Source organism: Bubalus bubalis, chromosome 22 (genome assembly GCF_019923935.1).
Source record: "Bubalus bubalis isolate 160015118507 breed Murrah chromosome 22, NDDB_SH_1, whole genome shotgun sequence".
Lineage (NCBI taxonomy): Eukaryota > Metazoa > Chordata > Mammalia > Artiodactyla > Bovidae > Bubalus > Bubalus bubalis.
The window spans coordinates 2,111,770-2,135,815 of NC_059178.1; the positions used below are offsets into that span (position 1 = coordinate 2,111,770).

Genomic DNA, 24,046 nt, shown 5'->3' on the forward strand with positions numbered 1-24,046 from the left:
ACTTAGAACAGAAAGATAAAGGATGTGTGGCCATGCTTTGAATAGTCTTACGATCAGTATTCAATAATTTAGACTCCCAAGTGTGCTAGTTAATACAGAGTTTATAAACTCATCTGTTTACATAAGCTTGCTATTTATCTAGTTCATCTACGGAGGCTTTATTAGAAAACTTGGCCAAGGGTGGCCGAATAACACAGTTAACATGAACGTCATTTAGATGATCCCATTTCTCCCATGTTGGCATTTTTGAGTCTAGTTCTAACTTTGGCTAGAGAGACACTATAGAAGAGACTTCTGTCTATGCTATAAATTCCTATTTCTGCAGCTTCTGGTGTCTTTTTGCTTTTTTTCTTTGAGGTAAAACAGGAGGGTTCCACCATTTCCCTTTCCTTCAGAGGAAGGGGTTAGGTTGGGAGGGAAACAAATCAATTAGAATGATGCTAAAGCTTGATCCCTAATCAAGTTATATTTTAATGGAGCCTCAGGGTTTACCGATGAACTCAAACAGTGAGGATGGCACTGAAATGGAAAAGAGGAAAAACAGGCTCTAGTCTTCCATTTCAATGAGTCAAAAAATGGTGCCTTTTGTATTCAAAATAAAAAGATTGCACAGGAGCAATTTCCACTCTTGCTCTCCTATCCCTGCGACAAAAGAACCGGTCTGAGTCATGAGCAGCCCACCTTCACAGTGGGGAGCTAAGCTGCGGAGAGGCTCTGGCTAATCACATATGGAATAATGAGAAACAGGAGCGGGAGCTGACCTCCCAAGTTGGATGTATTATTATTCACTTCACCTGCTCACTGGCACAGTGGGTGCCGTCACAGAGGCGGTGACTAAAAACCCTGATCAAGACATCTCTGCCAAATCCCATAAATAATCTGTTTGCCCATCGTGCCTGAGGTGTCATGGCATATGCTTAGATCCGGGTGGGAGCGTAGGTGCGGTAAGTGGCTTGGAGTTTACAGAGAATCTGTGCCCGCTTTGTAGGGAAGGGCCACATTGCAAGCATGGCAGGGTCCGTGTCCTTCGGAAACAGCCTCCTGCTCCTTTGAGAGGAGTTAACTGAGCTGTGCAAGATCTCTGATAATGAAGTCCTAGCCAGGGACATCTCTGATAATGAAGTCCTAGCCAGGGACATTCATTTACAAAAATCTTCATATCATAGTGAAATATACGTACTATTGGTGCTTCCCAGGTGGCTCAGTGGTAAGGAATCCACCTGCCAAGTGGGAGACTTGGGTTCGATCTCTAGATTGGAAAGATCCCCCGGAGGAGGAAATGGAAACCCACTCCAGTATTCTTGCCTGGGAAACCCCATGGACAGAGGAGCCTGACAGGCTACAGTCTACAGGGTCGCAAGAGTCAGACACAACTCTGACTTAACAGCACTCAGACTTCCAGGAAAGAACGTAGGACTGAATGTAAAAGCAGGACGACTCCGTTTCTCAGGTGGCTCGTCAGCTGTCCTCAGCTGGTTTTACTGCCCACCTGAAGGCCAGCCTTCAGTTCTCCAGGGCTTCAGGTAGACGGGATATGAACAGTCAACGGTGAAGGACACGTGGTGTGCAGAGCTCCTCACATGTCATAGCTCCCAAGGGGGCCAATGGCATCAACCTGTGGGGTAAAAGTTTTACACATGGCTCTGTGTCCTTCTCTGGCTTTAGATCTCTGCTTTGCTTACGTTTTCAATGTGATAATTTGCAAGAAAGCACCAGGCACTGTGCCTGCATATGGTAGGTGCTCGATAATTGGCCGTTTCCTTCCCCCTCCCTTTGCTTTGGCTCAGAAGCACTGGCGTCCCTGGGAGCATGCTGAGGAGGCCCTGCGTCTTGGGTGTAATTAATATTCGCCCTCAGGTAATGCCCTGCACTTAAGAATCTCATCTCACACCAACCATCATATAGTCCAATAGCTGAAGTCCCAAAGTCATGGGAAAATGTAAAAATTTGAGGCTGATGAGGCCAGTCCTGGAGGTAAGCCCTGGGCCAGACAGACACTGCCCCCCAGGAGGCTGGTGAAGACTGGCGCTTAGGATGAGTGAATGTCACCGCATATGGGCCTGGCGGGGAACCTCCGAGGACTGCAGCCATTTCCTGGGGCAGCAGGGGGTGTCAAGCAGGGGAGACAGAAGGGCACCACGCAGCCTGCTCTTTGAAGGTTAATTCTCTCACTGTGCAGTGCAGCTCTTCACCTGCGGCCACGCCAAGGGGGGGTTCGCTGGCATGGCCCGTGTGCTCCACACTGCAGCCGCGTGTGGGGCACCTCTTTGGACGCTGGCTTTTGGCCCACGCTGCCCGAGGGCCAAGGGGCACCAAGTGCCGTTGTCAGCAGCCCCAGCCTCTCCCCTTTGTCTGGAATCTCTCTGCACCGTCCACATGCGTGGGGTCACCTGAATGGAGGAGGCTCTTCTCAACCATCTGGTGGTTCCTCCCCCCATGCCTGGAACCCTGAGTGCTGCCGGAAGGCCGCCAAGTCGGCGGGGGCGCCTGCTGCCGCCTGCGACCTGCCAGACAGCGGGGCGTCTCCAGAGCCCGCTCCACATGCTCGAGCCATGTGCAAAGGCTGAGTGGATATGAAAAACAAATCCCACAAAAAGAGCACACTTACTCGTTAATACATTACCTGTGTGTGGATGTGTTTCCAGCCAAAGTGACAGGGACATGTAAAGGGGTCATGCTGAGTTATTTTTTATGTTAAAATAAATCTTTAAAAAAACATAAGAGTCGTCCCTGGTGGTCCAGCGGTTAAGACTGTGCCTCCAAGGCAGGGGGCATGAGTTCCATTTCTGTTCAAGGAACTAAGATGCCGTATGCTGCACCACGGCCAAAAAATAAGTAAAACAAAAATAATAAGGTAATTTAAAAATGTATTTATATAAGGTCTGTATTGGCTTCCTAGGGCAGCCAAAACAAATGATCACAAAATGGGTGGTTTAAAACAACAGAAATGTATTCTTCCATGGCTCTGGAGGCTACAAGTCTGAAATGAGGGTGTGGGCTGGCTTGGTTCCCTCTGGAGGGAGATTTGTCCCGTGCCTCTCTCCTAACTTTTGTTGGTCGCTGGCAATGCTTAACACTCTGTGGCTTGTAGATGCATCTCTTACATCGTCTGTCTCTACCATCACAGGGTAGATGATGTGCTGTTTTCCTCTCTGTGCTGTTTCTGTGTCCAGATTTCTCTCTTCTTATAAAGACACCAACCCTTGGATTAGGATTCACCCTAATCCTGCGTGACCTCATCTCCACTTGATATCTGTAAACAAAGACTCTATTTCCAAAATAGGCCACATTCACAGGGACTGGGGGTTAGGACCTGAACATCTCTGTGGCAGACACAATTCAACTCACAACAAAGACGATGCAGTGGGACTTCCCTGGTGGTCCAGCGGTGAGACTCTGCCTTGCAATGCAGAGGACACAGATGTGATACGTGGTCGGAGAACTTCAATCCCACATGCCCTGGAGCAGCTAAGCCCACGCGGTGCAACTCCTGAGCCCTCCAGTCACAGTGAAGATCTCCTGTGGTGCAACAAAGACCCTGAATGCTGCAGCTAAGCCCCGACACAGCCAGATAAACAAACAAAAAGATGATGTAGTAAAAAACGGATAGCCTTTTCAATAAATGGTACTAGAACAACTGGATATCCACATGCCAAAAAAGAAAAAAAGAGAGTGTCAATTCATATCTAGGATCTACAAAGATAAAAACCAGATGAATTATAGACCTAGTATAAAACCTAAAACCACAAAATTTCCAGAAAAAAAAATTAGAGAAAATATCTGTGACCTTGGGAAGACAAAAGATTTTTTTTAGAAATGATACCAAAAGCACAATCTGTAAGAGAATGAATTGATGAATTGGATTTAATGGGGGAAAAAAAACAAAAACAAAAAACTCCTACCCTTCAGAAGGCATTGTTAAGGGAATAAAAAGACAGGTCACAGACTGGGAGAAAAATCTTTGCAAAGTGTATACCTGATAAAGGACTCATATCCAGGAAATAAAAAGAAATCTCAAGTCAACAACATGGGGACAAATAACTCAGTTAAAATGGGGAAAATACCTCTGGGTACTCCACCAAAGACACTGCTGCTGCTAAGTCACTTCAGTCGTGTCCGACTCTGTGCGACCCCATAGACGATAGCCCACCAGGCTCCCCTGTCCCTGGGATTCTCCAGGCAAGAACACTGGAGTGGGTTGCCATTTCCTTCTCCAATCCATGAAAGTGAAAAGTGAAAGTGAAGTCGCTCAGTTGTATCCGACTCTTAGCGACCCCATGGACCGCAGCCTACCAGGCTCCTCCATCCATGGGATTTTCCAGGCAAGAGTACTGGAGTGGGGTGCCATTGCCTTCTCCACCAAAGAAGACAAGTGGATAGCAAACAAGCACATGAAAAGATGCTCAACATTATTAGTCACTAGGGTATCGCAAACTAAAACCACAGTGAGATACTATTACACAACCTTCCTATTATAATGACTAAAATGAGAAACTGACCACACCAAGTGCGGATGAAGATGAGGCAGAAATGGACCCTCACATACTGCTGGTGGGAATGGGGAATGGTAAAAAGACTTTGCAAAATAGTTCAGCAGTTTAGAAAAAGCAAAACTAGAATTGAAAACATAATACTTACCATACGATTCCAGCCATTCCACTCCTAATCATTCACTCAAGAGAAAATAAAAATAAATGTCTATACAAAGATTCACATGCAAATGTTCTTAGCAGCTTTTAACTTGTAACAACCAAAAACTGCAAATAACCAAAATGCCCATCAACATATGAATCATTATGGACTAAATTGCGTCCCCCTCCATGGGGGCTTCCCTGGTGGCTCAGACAGTAAAGAATCTGCCTGCAATGTGGGAGACCTGGGTTGGGAAGACCCCCTGGAGAAGGGAATGGCAACCCACTCCAGTATCCTTGCCTGGAGAATTCCATGGACAGAGGAGCCTGGTGGGCTACAGTTCATGGGGTCACAGAGTTGGGACACAATGGAATGGCTAACACTTTCACTTTCTGTGCCCCAATTCATACATTGAGGCCCTAAACTCTAATGTGACTCTACGTGGAGGAAGGAAGTAAATAAGGTTAAATGAGGATACATGGCTGGGGCCCTAATCTGATAGGATTAGTGCACTTATAGGAAGAGACACCAGAGGCACTTGCCCCTGCCACCATGTGAGCGCCCAACTGGAAGGTGGGCATTTGAGAGCCAGGAAGAGTCCTCACTGGAATCTGACCATGCTGGCACCTTGGTTTTGGACAAACTTCCAGAAATAACATTTCTGGAATGTTATTATTACCACCCAACTTATGGCCTTGTATTTTGGCAGCATGAGGAGACTAACACATGAATGAACAAATCGTGTTGTATCTACACAATGGTATACTGCTTGTCATCAAAAAGCAATGAACTATTGTTGCACACAGTAACATAAATGAACCTCAAAATAATAATACTGAGTGAAAGAAGCCTGCCCCCCTGCCCCCATCTTCTACGCAAAAAAGGAGCACACACTGTATGATTCCATTTATATAAAACTCTAGAAAATATAAACAAATCCATGGTGATACAAAGCATATCAGTGTTGGCTTGCATTTGGGGAGGGCTGGGTGGCAGGGATGGGAAAGAGGCATTACAATTGGGTATGAGGAATCTTTCGAGGGTAACATATACTTACTATCATGATCAAGGTGATGGCTTCATGGGTATGTACATATGTTAAAACTTGTTAAATTGTATACTTTACCTGTAGTTGACTGTATATTAATTATACCTCAATAAAAATATACTGCATGCCTGCTATATATTGGATGTTTTGCTAAGCATTTTCATGAAATACTTATTTCTGACAGTATTGTATGGTAGGGATAAAACTGGACTTTGGAGAATGTTATACCTATATAAAAAAATGTTTTTTTATAGAGAGGAGAGGGATGGAAGAGAGAAAAGAAATGGTGAATGAAATCCAAAGTGATTCTTGGAATAGAGGCAAGAGGCAAAGTGGAAAAAAGGGTAAGACAGTATGACTGACTGCATTTTCCAGTTAATGGGCACATTACTTTTTCTTACAATGTATCTTGATACTTTTACCATTGAGGGGTGGAGTCTATGTTCCCTCTTCTCCATTATGCAGAAGCTTGCGACCACTCTAGAAGTGGTGTTATGTGACTTCTGAAATTATACAAGGGGATTCAGCTTCTGCCTAGTTTTCTTGTGATGCTCACTCTTAGAACCTGCCCCCATGATGTGAGGACGCCCAAGCAGCTTGAAGGAAGTCTTGCTGACAGCTCCATCTGAAGTCTTCACTGATAGCCACTCCAACCACCAGACATGGAGGGCAGTGAGCGTTTGGATGAGTTGAGTCCTAGCTATGGAGTCACCTCAGCTAAGGTCCTGATGTGGAGAAGAGGTGTCACTAACATACCCTTCCAGAATTCCCGACTGATCCACAGAATCTGCGAGCACAGTAATTGCTGTTTTATACCACTTAGTGTCTTTTCATGCAGCAATGGTAGCACAACAGTTGACATGAAGAAAGAGAAGTGGAAATAATGAAAGCTAGTATCCAATCCTCCTGAGAAGTAAGTTAAGACTCAGAGGTGGTTTCACTAGTTTTGAAAGTGGGTCCTTTCAGTAAAGTGCCCTAAAGTTTTTGGGATGGAAAGTAGCCCTTATCATCATAGGTACCAGGAAGGTGACCACAGCAATGAAAAGCCTGAGTGTAAGAAACAGCCTCATCATCAGCTATCTGGCAGTCCTTAAAAATAGAGAGTATGGACCAAACTCATGGGGTAGGGTTTGCAAGCTTCCGTTCCCAGGAGGAAAGATTTAAGAAAAATTGTGGTTTTAGTTGATGTTGTACTATAAATTAGTACTTACAATTTTTGCACAACAGGCACAAGAGATGGATACATCTCATTAGTACATCATTTTACAAAGATTTCTTGATTCAATTTTGTCTACTCCCTATACCAGAACATTGACCCTTAGGGTCAAGCAGAAGTCTCCCAAATTGAGGTATTTACACGTAAAAGTATCTTGAGAGTTCCTTAACTGTTATGAAGATGACAAATGGATTTGAGAATGAGTCCATCTGCAAAAAGAACTGCTTGCACAGCGTATCCAAGGCTCATGTAGTTCAGGCACTAGAAGGGAAATGCTGAAGATTCTGACATCAAGATTTAGTCCTGGATCTCCAGTAAACTAGTAACAATTTAGTCAATGTGCCTATTCTGATTTTGGCTTGTCTGAATTTTGTTTTCAGGATTTATAGATTCTTTCTTGTGTAAACTATTCCCTTCTTTGTCTCTGCTATCTGCCATGTTGGGATATTCCGCTTTTTCTGTTCTGACTTTCTATTTTGTATCGGGGCACAGCTGACAAACAATGTTGTGAGTTTCACGTGGACAGCAAAGGGACTCTGCATTACATACGCTGCTGAGTTGCTTCAGTCGTGTCCGACTCTGCGCGACCCCATAGACGGCAGCCCACCAGGCTCCCCCGTCCCTGGGATTCTCCAGGCAAGAACACTGGAGTGGGTTGCCATTTCCTTCTCCAGTGCATGAAAGTGAAAAGTGAAAGTGAAGTTGCTCAGTCGTGTCCGACTCCTAGCGACCCCATGGACTGCAGCCTACCAGGCTCCTCCGTCCATGGGATTCTTCAGGCAAGAGTACTGGAGTGGGGTGCCATTGCCTTCTCCGAGACACTTTCTATATCACACCATTAAACATCCTCCCAGGAACCAGAAGCTCCAGGAGCTTCTGCTGAACCACTTCGTGCCCAGTATCACGGTGGACCACATTTGCAGGATGTGAGGCATGATAACCCCCTGTGGTCAGACAGCTGTTCTCAGTTTTTAAAACACTTGTGAGACGGTAAAAAAATTACCCTCAGGGCTAGCAATAGAAAAGAATGTTATAGGGGTTAATTTGCCCATATTCACGTAACTGGTATGTTGCAAAGCCTCGTTTGGACTCAAGCTCTTGCTTTTTCTTTGCTAAGTTGATTTATTTTTACATCACACTTTACCCTCAGAGAGGATGTATAAGACCTGCCTTTCATGCAGGAAAGGGCCAATATGCTGAAGGCTGGCATGAGAATTTGCCTTAGTGGTGGTGTGCAGGCGCTAAGGCAGGTCCAACTCTTTGTGGCCCCGTGGACTGTAGCATCTCAGGATCCTCTGTCTGCCACCAGCCCCCAGAGTTTGCTCAGACTCACGTCTACCGAGTCGGTGATGCTAACACTGTCTTAGCGCACCACATAGCAAAGAATGAAGCACAGCCTGGACCACATGGCTCTACCGATGGTGTGGGCCCCAGTACAAGTGGACTGACAAGCTGATCTTCACCATATATTTGAGAAAGAGAAACCGTGCACCAGATGCTCTCAAAGTGGGGTCCCTGCCTGGACCAGCAGCACCAGTGTGACTTGAGGAGCTTATGACAAATGCAAATCACGGGACTTCCCTGGCAGTCCAGTGGTTAAGACTCAGTGCTTCTATTGCAGGGGACACCAGTTCAATCCCTGGTAGGGGAACTAAGATCCCGCATGCCATGTGGCCCCAAACAGATAGCTTAAAAAATGCAGATTTCCCCAGATCTACTGAATGAGAAACTCTGTGGGCAAAGACCCAACAAGCTACAGTGTAACAAGTGATTATGTTCCAAATGACCCTGACACATGTCAAAAGTTGAGAAGTAGACCTAAGACACTAAGAAAACTATTTTCATTCACAATTTGTTCCCAGTGGTGAGGATAATTGTGTAAAATATCCTTGAATGACAGGATGTCAAAGAAAAGAGATCCCTTTCATCATGTACCCATTAAGCACTTACTATGTACCCCTTGTTAGGAAACATATATAAATATGGCTGCAGCCTTCTTTGATCCCATCTAGTATCAACAAGATGCACATATGTGTTATGTATTTTTGGTAGCTATTTGATTTGCCAACAAAACAGATGAAAATAGCAGGTCTGCAACACCCTCTCAGGAGATGAAAAAATATGGGCTAAACTCAGTACTGTGTTGTTGCTGTTATCAAACCATCCTTTGGTCTTCTAAGAGATGGGGAAATGAAGACAATTCATGAAAATCTTAACAGGGTCACAGTTTAAAGCATACATTCATTTGATCAGTGACTAAAACAACACACAGCCTCATACTTTGGTGCTTTGGCCTTTACCTTATTAATCAGCTCCAGCTTCAAGAACCTCAGACTAGGTCAGGATCACAAAACCATCTCTTATCTGCTCAGCAATTAAATGTGCAACAGACTTTCCCTTCTATTTAACTTTTATTAAAAGAAGTGCTAAAGGTACTGAGATACAGTACATCATATTTATTACCAAAATTATTAACAAATATACAAAACTTATACATGTAATTTTCTTACATCCATTTACTCTCTATAATACTGATTTGTGTTCAAGTAGGTTATCTACAGTATGTAAACATCCCTTGGATTGACCTCACACAGATTAGGAAAGCCCGCTAACCCATGCTTTTATCAGATACTTCTTTTTATTTGGCTTTCATTTCGTAGCATCTAATCGTCACATTTGGCACATGGAAGAGACATCTACAGTGCAAAAGAGGCAGATTTTCTGGTTTCCTTCCCAACAGTTTTTGCAGGGGCACAGTTAAAGAGCTGAGGGAACAAGAGCGCTCTCACTCGATGGAGGTGGATTGGCTGTGACGCCAACCGCTCTTGGTTCAGCCATTCAACTTGAGCTTAAAGTCAATGCCTCTTCCTTCGCCCACCCCCCATCCCCCCATGCAATGCCAATTAGGCCGTAACCTGGTCTTAAAAGGATGGAAAGAGATTCCATCCAGCCCAGAACAAGTGAGGTTCATCTCACGGAGGAATCACTTTCAGTGTTCTTTTGTGTGGGTTGGTTTGTGCAGTGTGATGTGCCCGCCAAATCCATACATGGAGAGAATAGAACATAACTTTAAAAAAAAGCCCCCAAACAGACAGGAGATTAGAACAGTTTTCAACGGCCACCTCTGCACTGAAAAACTCAGCCTCTCTGATGTGGCAACGAAGACAAAAGCCTTCGTGAGTGGCGGAGACAAGCCAAGCCCGCCATACGTAACCTCAGACTCTACACCTTGGGATACAGGATCACAAAAATTTAAAAATAAAATAAAATAAAATAAAATAAAGGTCGTTGGCGGTTCTGCCCCTCTCTTCCTGTGTTTCCTTTTGAGGATGTAGCTTAATCTCACCGAGTAAAGCTGATCCAGAGAGAGCTCCGCGCGCCCCCGGCCGCGCTCGTCCGCACGCCTTCGCTCCCGTGGACGGGGTGCCTCTTCCGCGAAGCCGCCGCCCAGAACGGCCGATTTTGGCCGCGCGCCCGCCTCCCGGCTTCCGTCACCACAGGGGCGCGGGCGCCTCCGACGCCCCATAGAGCTCCGCCAGCTTCCGGAAGCGGGGCCCCCAGTCCGTGAGGAAGTCGAAGCTCTGCTCCGAGTCCGACGTGGCCGACTGCAGGGAGCTGAGCGAGCCGGCGACCGAGCCGTCGCCCTCGAACATGTAGGTCTGCAGGGAGTCGAAGGGCGGGGCCCACAGGTCCATGTCGGCCTCGTAGAGCTTGGCCAGCACGTAGCTGTGCACGGTGCTGCTGACGGCGCACGTCTGGGGCACGTAGCGCGAGAGGCTCTCGATCTCGGGCAGCATGTCCTGCCGCGTCTTGGGCGCGCCGGCCGCCTGCGCCTCGCGGGGGTTCCACATGGCCGCGATGTCGAAGGCCTCGGTGTCCTCCTCGCCGCCGCCCTCGTCGTCGTAGCGCACGATGTTCTCGTGAATGTTCTCCTCGTCGTCGAGGATGTAGGGCTGCTTCCGGTGCCTCCGCAGGGACAGGATGAGCAGCACCAGCACTGCGGGCACAGAGGGGCCGGTGTGGGCGGGAGGGCCGGGCGAGCCCTCGGGGGGAGGGGGAGGGGGAGGGGGAGGGGGAGGGAGGGCCGGGCGAGCCCTCGGGGGGAGGGGGAGGCGGGGAGGGAGGGCCGGGCGAGCCCTCGGGGGGAGGGGGAGGGGGAGGGGGAGGGGGAGGGAGGGCCGGGCGAGCCCTGGGTGGGGGGAGGCTGGGGGGTTAGGGGGTTGGGGAGGCTGGGGGGTGGTGTGTGGGGACGCTCGGGGCGTGGGGGGTAGTGGGGAGGCTGGGGGGGGTTGGGGAGGCTCGTGGTGGGTGGGAGGCTGGGGGCGAGGTGGGGAGGCTTGGGGTGGGGTGGGGAGGCTCGTGGGGGGTGGTGAGGGGGTTGGGGAAGCTTGGGGCAGGGTGGGAGGCTTGGGGCAGGGTGTGTGTGTGGGGAGGCTCGGGGTGGGGTGGGGAGGCTCGTGGGGGGGCGAGGCGGGGTTTGGGCGTCACCTCACGGGCACCCCGGTCTCACTCTGCCTGCCGCCTAAGCGGAGCACTTGCTGAACCTTACTGATATGAAATTCCAGGTGGTTCAAGTAGACGTGAAAGTGGTAGTCGCTCTCAGTCATGTGCGACTCTTGAGACCCCATGGACTGTAGCCCCTCAGGCCCCTTTGTCCATGGGATTCTCCAGGCCAAGGATACTGGAGTGGGGTGCTATTCCCTGGGATCTTCCGAACCCAGGGATTGAACCTGAGTCTCCTGCATTGGCAGGTGGGTTCTTTACCACCAGCACCCCCTGGTCTCTGCCTTACTTTATCGCAGTGAAATGCGTGTGGGTGTCTACACCCCGCCACCCAAGTGTAACGTCTCTAACCAGGCACGAAGCCCAGTGGCCTGCCATGGAGTATATGCTTAAGGATTAGGTGATGTCTTCTGACTAGGTAAGGACGCATAAGTATTTCTCTTATTGCAATGTGAAAACCTTACTCTGTAGGTGAAATCCTGCCTTTTTTTACATTGGCGTCTCTATAGGATTCTACTCTAAATATACTGTTGACCCTTGAGCAACATGGATTTGGACTACTGGAGTCCACTTCATTGTGGATTCTTTTTTGCCGGGTAAGTACACGGTACAGTAGTTGGGCTTGGTTGCCACAGATGCTGAAAGGTGGATACTGTGGGCCAGCTGTTAAACTATACACTGCTACAGGGCAGGGCTGCACCCCTCAGGCCACCCCACCATTGTCCAGGGGTCAGCTGCGATCGTGTAGTGATGCAAATGCATATAGATACATATGCTAAATATGAGCCAAAGTCTTTGTCTTTTCATGTTTTTCTCCAAAAAATAAGAGCGCATAAATGACTGGCATTGTCCAGTTAACTCAGATTCCTCAGAAAAGCCTTCTTTAGAGAGATGGTTGTGACTTTCCGGATCTAAGGATGTTCATGGGAGAGAGGGAGTGAGCAGTGACATTTTATATAATTCATCATGTTATCAAAGAAGCACCACACTGTTAGATGTGCCCTTGCAGGTGTGGATAAAATTTTATCCCAACAAATTTTTTTTTTTCCCCCAGAGTATGTGTTCAGTGGGGTTTAAAGGAGAGATAGAGATAAGCCCATTGAACTGTTTATCTCTGTGACTGAAAATGTTTTCCAGGAAGTGTCTTGAGGTTTTGGCTGTAGAACCGCTATTGATTTTTTTTTTTCTGGTGTGCTTTGTTACAGCTGGTGAACAGTGACAGCTTGACAACACTGCACAATAAGACCCCGGTTTATCTAAGGGAGGGAAATGGAGTACAGTCATATGCCCGTTAAGATTATGGACTAACTTAAGGAAATCACAGTAATAGTTTTTAAAACCTGAATGTGGAATGTGAGTTGCAATTAATTACATTAATACATGATGTTTCCCTGTGTAGCTTGGGTGACAAAATGCATGCACAGGAAACAGTTAAAAGCTCTTGTGTGTTATCTCTGTGCTGTAACCCAGCCTACAGAACTGTGGGATTTTGGAGAAATGGGCTCATAGGACTTTAAGGCAGTGGTGGCTTGAAGCGGGCTGTGGTGGTTGGGGTGTGCTTTGGATGGCTGGATGCAGGTTGGCAAAATGGGACTGTAAGTGAACTTGCTGTGTTTGTGGGATTCAGTGAACAGTTACTAAACCGCAGTATTTGGGGGAATTATCTGAAGCAAAGTTGAATATGACATGATTTCTTTTTTTATAGGCTGGCAATCTAAGGAGATGATAGACGTTAATGATTAATATCAATCAGGCAGTGATAAGGACTATCATAGAGCTACAAGAGTTTCACAGAGAACGCAGAAGCAGGACCAGTTCATTCTTCCTGGCGCACTGGGAAAACCTTCACACCAGTGACACTGGAGTGATAGGTGTGGGATTTCAGGAAATGCTGGGAAGCAAAAAATCTCTTAAGTTTCTACTGGGAAGAATTCTGGTATTGCCAGAATTTTTGCCAGTAGAAATTTCCAGTAGAGAATTAGGGACTTTATAGAGCTCTTAAAAAAATAAAGATTGCTGCATGCCTTATTTTTTAGGTAATCTGATTTAAGTGGCTCAGAAGGTAGAGAATGCACGTGTAATGCAGGAGACCCGGGTTCGATCCCTGGGTCAGGAAGATCCCCTGGAGTCGGGAATGGCAGCCCACTCCAGAATTCTTGCCTGGAGAATCCCTTGGACAGAGAAGCTTGGCAGGCTACATGCCATGAGGTCACAGAAAGTCGGACAGGACTGAGTGACTAACACTGTCACTGATTTAAGGAATAAGTATGCTGCTGCTGCTGCTGCTAAGTTGCTTCAGTCGTGTCTGACTCTGTGCAACCCCATAGACAGCAGCCCACCAGGCTCCCCCGTCCCTGGGATTCTCCAGGCAAGAACACTGGAGTGGGTTGCCATTTCCTTCTCCAATGCATGAGAGTGAAAAGTGAAAGTGAAGTCGCTCAGTCGTGTCCGACTCTTAGCGACCCCATGGACTGTAGCCCACCAGGCTCCTCCATCCATGGGATTTTCCAGGCAAGAGTACTGGAGTGGGGTGCCATTGCCTTCTCCAAATAAGTATTATATAACACCCTAAAAATCAAATTTTGGGGAAAATGACCCTATTCAGCTGAAAGGCTCCCCTAACAGAAGAGAATTGGTTCTAGGGATGTTTATTATTTAGGATCTATAGGCTCAATGCCTATGAGATAGGGCCTATGAGATTTTCTAGGAGCTAGATACATATTTGAGACATGAAAAAAATATAGTCAAAATTAATATGCTTATATACTTGTCCACAAAATGTATTTTTTGACAAATCAACTAATTCAGTCTTACTCAGTTTTATGAACTATATTTAATGTGAAATGTGCAGTTTTAGAAAAAAGTGCCTAAGAGTATGAGGATTTTAGGACAGCCTTGCTCCGTTTAGGTACTGAAAACTCTCTGTTTTTTACATAAAGTTCAAAGACAAGCCATAGTGGGTTTGGGAGCCACCGGATAAATCGCCCCTTGCATACCACTTCTGGCCTGGGCGCCTCTTTGTGCCAGTCTCTAAGTCAGTCTCTCTGTAATGGTGGTTCCTTCTACTGTTTGTGGGATAGAGTGAATTTATCATGTAGACATTTCCCAAGGACAGAAGTAAGGACAGCCAGACTGGAAATTTCTCCTAGGAGCAGGTTTCTTCAAAGGCCTCTTGCAGGTTATCCTATTATGCACTCAAGGACCCCCAATGCCACCTTCTGGACACTCAGGGAATTGCAGGAGGGATTTATTTATCAACGTACAAAGGGACCAGAAACCTAAGTTCTCTCTGATCCAGGGATTCAAGGACTCAGAAAGGCAACTTCTTTATACTGTTATCTCCCTTCCCGTAGCACTGAGCTGAGACAACAAAAGTGAGCCACGTGTTGTACTTTAAAATGTTTTTGAGAAGCATGTTCAGCAGACCTCCTAGAAATGCAGTCAGACGCTGCCATTTTACAGTCAGACCTTTCTTTGGTCTGACTCAGTCTCTTGGTGTGAAGGTAAACTTAAGATCAGGGCTTAAATTCTAATTTAAATCCCCAGTGCTTTACTCTTTTCCCTTATAGAATTCTAGGATTTCTTCTGAATTGAATAATAATAGTGCTTACTAAGGCTGCTTTTCTCTAAGCACAATATGTATGCTATGAATTAATCAGAAGAGGTGGGAGCTGAGTGCAGATATTTTCTTGGTTTCAGGAGTTGGTTTAGGCGTTTTACTGTTTGCTTTTGAGTGTGCATGTTGAGAATGGCAGCACGGGTGGCCTTAGGTACAAGGGCGCTGGGTGGCCACCTTGCAGGCAGTGTGACTCTAGACGAGGAAGACCCCTGCCCCAGCGGTGCCCGCCCACTGGCCTGTCATCGCGTCTCTGCTTCGCCAGCAGAGGCGCACCGGCCCTGGCAGGAGGCCCGCGCCTGGGTCGCGTGCTAAGGCCCCCAAGCAGCTCACCCTGCCAGCTATCCGTGTGCTTCAGTCTGTCACTTCATTCAGCTCTCTGCTCGAAGCTGCTCTTACCAGTGAGGTCTTCCCTGCCTGCCCACTTAAAATGACACCCAGCTCTGTCTCCTCTGCTCTCAGGACTCCATGTCCCTCCCTCCTTCTCTGTAACACTTACCACCTCCGGGAGCTGGGGGTGAGCATTCGGGAGAAGGGTTGCACTGCTCAGATGCAGGGATGTGCAGTGTGGGGCCTGCCTGCCTGTCGCTCCTGGCTCTGCCCCTGAGATTCGGCTTGGGCCTGTCACTGCCTGTCTGTGATTTGTAGTAGCTGTTCCATATCAGAGGGGAGGGCGTTGGGAGAGGTGATCACCACTTCCTGTCCAAAACTTACAGCGTAGGTTCTGTGATGTCAGAATGACTTGCTTTGTTTCGAAGGAAGCTCTGTGAAGGCTGGGACATTTCTGCCTTACTGATCCCAGCATCTAGAATGGCAGCCTGGCTCTAATAAGTGCTTGATAAAAATGTGTGCTTTGATCTGGCCTTGAAGGAAGGGATAGTCTTCCCTCTCTTTCCTTTTACCCAGCCTTGCTCCTCCACCCTTGAAATCAGCCCGGTGTGGAAAACCAGTCCTGGCTGGCTGAGTTAGAACGCTGATGGGATGCTGTCTAGGGCAGCACGTGCAGGTCCCTCCAGCATGGGGAGGAGCTGCTCACTCACCCAGGAGGGCCCCCCAGCATGGGGAGAAGCCGCTCACTCACCCAGGAGGACGAAGACGCAGGCCAGGATGGCGATGAGCGCTCCTCGGCTGAGGCTCACCGGGAGCATGTAGGCCTCGGGGCTGCAGGACAGCACGTGGCCCTCGTCGTCACAGCCGCACACCTGGATGGTCAGCGTGCCCGTGCTGCTGAGCACCGGCTGCCCGCTGTCCGCGATCAGGATGGGCAGGTAGAAGACACTCTGCTCCTGCTGCCGGAAGCCGGACCTCCTGGTCAGAATCCGGGCGGTGTTATCTGGAGCAGACAAGGATTCCGGATCGGAAAGGGAAAAGGGAAAAAGGGAAGGGAGTGGAAAGGAAGAACCACGGAGAGAGTTAATTTCGGGGATTGGGGAAAGCAAGGGGCAGGAACCCGGTGGGGAAGACAGGAGAAGGGACAGCATTCCCTGGAGGGGGTCCGCTGCGGCCGCTCACATTCAGGATCAGCAGTTGGGTTCAGAAACCAAGATTTTTGCTTGCTTCTAAGCAAAACCCTGAGGCCTAGGAGAGAAACCCTTTTTGAGAGCCTGTCTCTGCCTTTGTGACATAAAGTGCCCAGGGCGAACTGTCAGGCTCCAGATCTAACTGAGATGTCCCTGGGAAAGCTCGACAGAAGTGAACAGTCACCGGTGACTGGTGGCCCCCGTTTCTTCTCACTCAGCGGCTTTGAAGGGCCCCCGCTGCTGCCTTTGTGCCTCCAGGAAGAGACTGCGGAGGAGCCCGCGTGGCTCTGGCAGACTGCTGCTTTTTGCCACTACGGCTGGAATTCCTGTCTTTGGCTATTTTCTTTTATGCCTTTGAAATGCAGTCACCAGTTCCTGTGCTTTCTGATGAACTTGATCATTTAGCAGAAGCTTATTTGAAATCCCCTAATCATATAACATACCCTGTTATTTCCCACTACTTGGTGGTCTGAGTTTAAGCAATTCATATGAATTTGGTGAAAATTCAATACTGGTTTTCCCCCCCCCGTTTTAAAGAGGATTAGCCAGCTTGTTTGGTATGTTTTTACAAAGCTGGTATGTGTGTGTATGTTTTCATTTGCTTAATGTAATGTTTTCGGAGAAGGCAATGGCACCCCACTCCAGTACTCTTGCCTGGAAAATCCCATGGATGGAGGAGCCTCGTAGGCTGCAGTCCATGGGGTCGCTAAGAGTCGGACATGACTGAGCGACTTCACTTTCTCTTTTCACTCTCATGCATTGGAGAAGGAAATGGCAACCCACTCCAGTGTTCTTGCTTGGAGATTCCCAGGGACGGGGGAGCCTGGTGGGCTGCCGTCTCTGGGGTCGCACAGACTGAAGTGACTTAGCAGCAGCAATGTAATGTTTTAGGATCTTTTATTTTTTAATCTGTGTTCTCAAGTTTTCTTGAGTGGGTTTTTGCAAAGCTGGTGTCTTTTTCAGCAGAGGAAAAGTTTGAGATGTGGAAGGACATATAAGCAGTGACTCTCAAAGCCAGCATCAGCAATATGGAAGGTTCTCTGGATGCATTTCACATTTTACAGGCAGGAGTCTAGAACTTCACAAAAAATTCTGAGAGCCTAATCAAAGGAAACGTTACTAATATCAGTATCAGTATTTCTTACATAATAAAGGATTATACTTTTCTATGCTCTTGACTTTGGATATTTGTATATGATTCGCTTTTGATGATGGGAATGAGCAAGGTGTTCCGCGTCCCTTCTGGGCAGCAGTGTGTACCAGCCGGTGTGATTCTGGCGGCCTCTTCCCTCGGTGTAGTGTGTGAGAGCGTGCTAGGTGCAGAGCCAGGCAGCCTGGGCCGCCTGCACATGGACGGCCGTCCTGCATCGCCGGACCCGCAGTCGGCTTGTGTGAGCAAGAAGTTAACTTTAGTTGAGTTAAGCCACTGAGACTTTGGTGCCTTTTGTTTCCACAGCCTAGCCAGCCTATTCTAACATGTTCTTCCTTAATTTTCCACCTCTTCCTCCCGCCGTGTTTTCATGAGAGTGGTTGATTCTTGAGTGCTTATATGCACGGTATTTAGACTTTGCATGCAGCAGCTCGTTTCCTCTTTAGCACCACTTGGGGAAATAATGATGATCTCACCCTGTCACACTGAGAGTTAAGGGCTGGAGAGATCATGTAATGGGGTCCAAGTCACTGGTTTACTAACAGAGCTGTGATTTGAACTCTGGTCTCTGACTCCAAATACATACTTCTTCCATTGAGTTATGTAACCACTTAGTTTTGTAACAGTGTTGAAAATTATTCAGCTAATTGAAATCTCTATCTGCTTTTTACAGGCCTTCTTTCTTTCATTTCCTTCTCAGTGGAAAAAGATAGCAGTTGGTTGCCAGCCTGAAGATTATATTTGTATTTCCACCTGCCACGCAATCTACCTAATCTTTTCTGTTTTGTAAATTTAATAGCTAAGAACTATTAATTTTGCTTCACAGTTTTAATTTTATTTTCAGAAATCAGGTTTTTCTCAAACAGAAATCTTTTTCATCAAGGACAGCTCATCAGATTTTTAGAAAGGTGGAGAAGAGCCGAATTTCTTATCAGTATTACATCATGCCTCCCATGCATCATATATTTGTTGATCTCAGAATTATTTAAGATGAAAGAAAAAAAGATCAGTATCACATTGCTGAGACTGGTCCTAGAAAGGGGCTGGCATATAGTAGCAGATTTTTTGTTGAATATTATAATTGGAACTTGAATAACCCATTTGGAAATATTATTTGTTTCCACAGTAACGCAAAACTCTGTGTGTGTGTGTGTGTGTGTCTAAAACAGGAGGTGCCAACTGCCAGTCCTCATCTTAATGTTACTCACTCTGATCTTGGGCTGTTTACTTTCTTCCCTCATCTATCAGATGAGACATGCCAGTCAGAGGTGTTAGTAACTTCCTTAAGACCTTACAGGATTATTGTGAATAGCAAATAAAGCAAAGTATGGGAAAATGTAAGTAAAATATGAAGTATACACTCAATCCTTTTCACAATGCTTTGGGAATTTAAAAAAGTAAGAAAGACTTGACTTGAGATAGTGTAGTGTTGTGTTGTTAAGTGAAAATAATGTTTCAGGCACGGGAGTTGCAGGGCTTGCCAGTACATCCACCATATCAGATATCTGTCAATTTTGTAATGAGCCTCAGTAAAGGATACTCGAGGGATAAATTGTCATGAGGAGATTAAGAGTTCATTCTCTCTGCTGAAGATGCAGATTTCCGTTGTGGAAAACCTTCCAAGAGATGACTCCCTTGTTTTTATAGTCACCATGTTCTAGTGGCCCATCTTTTTATGCTTTTGACTCCATGGGTTGGTGTCCAAAGTCATAGTTAAGAAAAGTGCAGCATTTTGCAGTTGCTGTCTATTGTCCGTGTGCTGATCTTACAGATACCAGCGAAGCAGCAGCGATACTTAGAAAAATGAAGGAACAGCATCATGTGCTGTTGTCCTGCCCAGGGTTTCTACTATAAATCCTACTCTGAAGGGGCTAATGACCTTTTAAGGGTTTCCAAAGGAAATAAGTTTCTCTAGTGGCTCAGATGGTAAAGAGTCTGCCTGCATTGTAGGAGACGGGTTCGATCCCTGGGTCAGGAAGATTCTTCTGGAGAAGGACCTGGCAACCCACTCACTCCAGTATTCTTGCCTGGGAAGTCCCATGACAGAGGAGCCTGGTGGGCTCCTGGGGTCACAAAGAGTCGGACACAACTGAGCAACTAACACAAAAGAAGTAGATAAATGAATGATTCAAAATTTGACCCAGCAAAAATATCAGGACATTTAATTATAGTATTTCTGTTGTTGTAATTTATACTACTATTGCTTTCAGAATTATCACAATGTTTTGATAATTTTTTTTATGTAGAAGTTTAAAAGGATGACTTGGAAAAGTGCTTTCCATTTAGAATAAAACAGGTTTGATATCCTCAGGTTTTAATAGCAGAACGTCGTGTGGGATGGAATTAATACTTTGACCGTTGAGGCCAAGACTAGGTATGCCTAAATCATGGTCTTTTGTTACCCTTTGTTTAGATTGTTAGAATTGACAGCGCTTTAGATTGGAATCTAAAGGCTTCCCTGGTGGCGCAGACACGGTAAAGCATCTGCCTGCAATGTGGGAGACCCAGGTTCGATTCCTGGGTTGGGAAGATCCCCTGGAGAAGGAAATGGCAATCCACTCCAGCACTCTTGCCTGGAAAATCCCATGGACGGAGGATCCTGATAGGCTACAGTCCATGGGGTCGCAAAGAGTTGGACACGACTGAGCGACTTCACTTCACTTAGATTGGAATAAAAATGAGCCATGCAGCCCAGAGAAGTGTTGCCCTTCCTCTCCAAGGTCAGACTAGTTGGTAGCAGACCTAGCAACAGAAGGGCTTCACTCGACAGATTTAAGTTATTTTTTCACTTGCTCTGACCTTTCCCTGAAAATCCTCTGGCCAGAGTACAAAAGCCGCTCCTTTTCCCATCTGTGCCCAGTGAAGAGTGTGCTTGGTCTGTCAACTCCGTAGCTGATCTGAATGCTTTTTGGAGCAGAGGGGTGTAGAATGCTAGTCCAGCAGAGCTGTAGTGGGAAGCACTTGCTGCAGTCGGGAACCCCACCTGACTGTTCTTTCTGAATCACTCCAAAGTAATCAAGAGGTTTCGGTGCCAGGGCTGCTCACTGTGCTTCTGCACCTGCCCTTTGTTCTGTCCCTCAGCGTCCGTCTCCCTTTTGTTCCGGGACCTTTTCTCTGTCTCCCCCTTTGATCCTTGCTCAGAAGCGCCCCCTCAGGTTTTTCTGTCTAGGCTGCTTCTGTCTCCTCACTCAAATCCTTCTCATGGGTAAAGAGCGCACAAACAGGGCTGCTCTGTGGGGATGAAGGAGGCCCTTAGCCTGTGAGCCTCCATCGTGCCTGGCCCAGAGCCAGAGCGCAAATGAGTGTGAACTAACTGAGTAAAAGTTTCAGAATTAGCAGAGGACGTTTTTTGTCTTTGATGTTCTGAAACAAAACTTTAAATGGATCATGCAGATGCGCATTCGTGCCTTCCATGCTATTAACATTAAGGAGCCGGTGACCTCCGACAGCGTGCATGGTATAGCAACCCACGGTGTCCAGCCCACGCTGTGGAGATGCGCCAGCAGCCAGCGGATTACCTTGGTTGTCCCTTACGGTGAAATTGGGGTTGTTGGCAGCCTCAGGAGCCAGGCTGTAGTAGAAGTGCTGGCCATTGCGTGGGTCGTCTTGGTCCACGGCGCTCACGGTCTGGATCAGCTGAGGGAGGGACGTGAAACAAGGTGAGTCAGTCAAAAGCTTCCAGGGAAGATGAGACCCCAGGTTGCGTTACCTAATGAGGACATCCTGAAGCTCCCCTCCCAGGCTCTGTGCCATCTCACAGCCCAGACTGAAGTTTGGTTTATTGTTGGGGTTTCCCAGGTGGCTCAGTGGTAAATGATGCTCCTGCCAACAGGGATGACTCAGGAGAGGCAGGTTTTGATCCCTGGGTCAGGAAGATCCCCTGGAGAAGGAAACAGCAACCCACTCCAGTATTCCTGCCTGAGAAATCCCATGGACGGAGGAGCCCAGCAGGCTACAGTCCGTGAAGTTGCAGAGTCAGACACGACTGAGCTACTGAGCACGCACACGTGTCAACAGGCCCAGGGTAGATGTCACCTAAATGGACGTTAGATGTCAGAATAACACTATTCTCACTCCTCCTCTGGCCCGTCTTAGGCAGTCAGAACAGAAGGCTGAATGAAAGGCCTCGGGGGTGCCACAGGGTCCTGCTTGTTTCCTGGTGTTCTGTCCTCGCACCTCACCTTCTTAGCCTCACCTTTGGGTTCCTAGTTCACGGTCAGATTGCTGTCTTTGAGAGTGAAAGTGAAAGTGTTGGTTGCTCAGTCATGTCCGATTCTTTGCAACCCCATGGACTGTATAACTTGCTAGGCTCCTCTGTCCATGGAATTCTCCAGGCAAGAATGCTGGAGTGGGTAGCCGTTCCCTTCTCCAGGAGATCTTACCAACTCAGGGATTGAACCTGGGTCTCCTGCATTGGCAGGTGGATTCTTTACCATCTGAGCCACCAGGAAAGCTTTGAGAGGCCTCTATTTAAAAATGACCAGTACCTAGTGGGCAGTAAACAGACATTTCATTGATTATTTCAAGTTAATGGAAAACAGATGTGAGAGAATGGGTCCCAGAGCAGTCACTGTTGGCAGGAAGGGGAGCTAGAGTGTAGACACAAGGCCCCCCAGAGTAGGGTTACAGAACAGACAGGAACCGGAAGCAGGCCGAGGAGAGCAGGAGGTGGGGAGGCGGCTTCTTGAGCTCTCTGGCCAAAATTGTGCCTTTCCCACCCGCTCTTCAAAGTGCTGGGTTGCTATGACAGGTTTGATGACCAGGATGGAAAAGTCGGTAAGAAAGCAGTGTGCAGTACACAGCTGAGACGCGGGCCGCAGGCGGGGGTGGAGACACGGTGCTGAGGGGAGGTCTCCCCCGTGTGTTCGCGCTCCCACCAGCCGGCAGCACAGACCGCCCACCCCTCTCGGGCCTGGCTCCAGACGCACACTCCTGCTGTCAGAAGCTGGCTGTTAACAATATAGAAGATGGAACATGAGAGGTCAGCGGGGGCTGAGGTGGGCTTGCTTAGTTTCTCTTCATCTGTAAATGTACCCTCACAGCGTCCCAAAGAGTGAGTAACCCAAGGGGAAGCTTCCAGCAAGGGGCTCGCTGTAAACAGTGTTGCCCAGACCCCCTTCAGGGGAGGACTTGATGCCTTCACCTGCCAGTCTCCCTGGGGATGGCCTCGGTTGGTGAGACCCACCTCCCCACAGTGTCCGCATCCTTCCAGAACAGTCCGTGTCCAGCGACTGATGCAGTGGTAGAAAGGCCTGGCCGTCCCATCTCGCTCAGGAGAGCCCTGGCTCTCGGCGTCGGTGGACTCACCCACGGCTCTCTGTGGTCTGCACCGCCGCTGGACGTCTCTTGTCCAGCCCTGCAGAAGCTCTTTCCTTGCACAGGAGTTGGTCCCAAGGGCATTCCTGACTCATTACTAAACATCCTAGACCAGAACTCCAGCTCAGCTCATGCCCCCTGCTGAGCCCAAACGGGCACAGGGCCTGTCAGTCTAAAGGTTGGGAGGATGGAACTGAGTACTGGAGAGGGATCAGGAGAGCCCTGAAGAGGACTGTGGCCCAGGCTGCCCAGCCTGGGGTCCCTGCTGCTCCCACTCAAGGGTCACCCCAGTGCCCTATCCCCTCCCAGACAGATCCTATAACCTCCATCTTGTCAGACACGTGAAGACACGTTTCTTCATGAATTTTATAAACAGGTGAGTATGTGTGACTTGGCAAATAGTCGTTTCAGAGCATCTGATCTGTGAAGTCGTATATACATATGGTGGAGACCTGGGTCATCTGACTGGTGGAGACCTGGGTCATCTGACTGGTTGGTTACAGGGTTCTCAGGAACGTGAGTGAAGACACAGCTTCGGAGCACCTGGGCCTGCTCTCCTGGGCTTGCTCTGCCAGGCCTCACCTCTCCTGGGCCTGCTCTGCTGGGCTTCCCCTCTCCTGGGCCTCCTCTCTCCCAGGCCTCCCCTCTCTTGGGCCTGCTCTGCTGGGCCTCCCCTCTCCCGGGCCTGCTCTGCTGGGCCTCCTCACTCCTGGGCCTCCCCTCTCTCGGGCCTCCCCTCTCCTGGGCCTGCTCTGCTGGGCCTCCCCTCTCCTGGGCCTCCCCTCTCGGGCCTGCTCTCCTGGGCCTCCCCTCTCCCGGTTCTGCTCTGCCGGGCCTCCCCTCTCCCGGGTCTCCCCTCTCTTGGGCCTGCTCTCCTGAGCCTCCCCTCTCCCTGGCCTGCTCTGCTGGGCCTCCCTTCTCCTGGGCCTCCCCTCTCTCGGGCCTCCCCTCTCCTGGGCCTGCTCTGCTGGGCCTCCCCTCTCCTGGGCCTCCCCTCTCGGGCCTGCTCTCCTGGGCCTCCCCTCTCCCGGTTCTGCTCTGCCGG

General features: G+C 48.3%; 1 protein-coding gene and 2 long non-coding RNA genes across 5 annotated transcripts in view; 2 read left to right on the top strand and 1 right to left on the bottom strand.

Annotated features, from left to right (window-relative positions):
• Window positions 1–6,974, top strand: part of LOC123331269 — a 45,536-nt gene extending 38,562 nt beyond the window's left edge. Inside the window, exons 2-3 of the long non-coding RNA XR_006547826.2 lie at window positions 5,935–6,024; window positions 6,243–6,974. This is a non-coding gene — a long non-coding RNA (uncharacterized LOC123331269). The remainder of the gene's footprint in view (window positions 1–5,934; window positions 6,025–6,242) is intronic.
• Window positions 6,975–9,288: 2,314 nt separating this feature from the next.
• Window positions 9,289–24,046, bottom strand: part of CDH20 (cadherin 20) — a 216,851-nt gene continuing 202,093 nt past the window's right edge. The window contains exons 10-12 of the mRNA XM_025273737.3: window positions 21,204–21,321; window positions 16,097–16,348; window positions 9,289–10,893 (exon numbers count right to left, since the gene is read on the bottom strand). Coding sequence (XP_025129522.1) covers window positions 10,388–10,893; window positions 16,097–16,348; window positions 21,204–21,321 — 876 coding nt within the window. The 3' untranslated portion in view covers window positions 9,289–10,387. The remainder of the gene's footprint in view (window positions 10,894–16,096; window positions 16,349–21,203; window positions 21,322–24,046) is intronic.
• LOC112581460 lies at window positions 10,416–22,662 on the top strand. 3 transcript variants are annotated; one of them, XR_003106045.2, is made up of 4 exons: window positions 10,416–10,549; window positions 11,909–11,995; window positions 12,605–12,752; window positions 22,566–22,662. It is a non-coding gene; the product is annotated as an uncharacterized LOC112581460 (long non-coding RNA). The 3 variants fall into 3 exon arrangements; XR_003106047.2 differs by lacking the exon at window positions 22,566–22,662 and adding an exon at window positions 13,105–13,224; XR_003106044.2 differs by lacking the exon at window positions 22,566–22,662 and having other exon boundaries at window positions 12,605–12,839.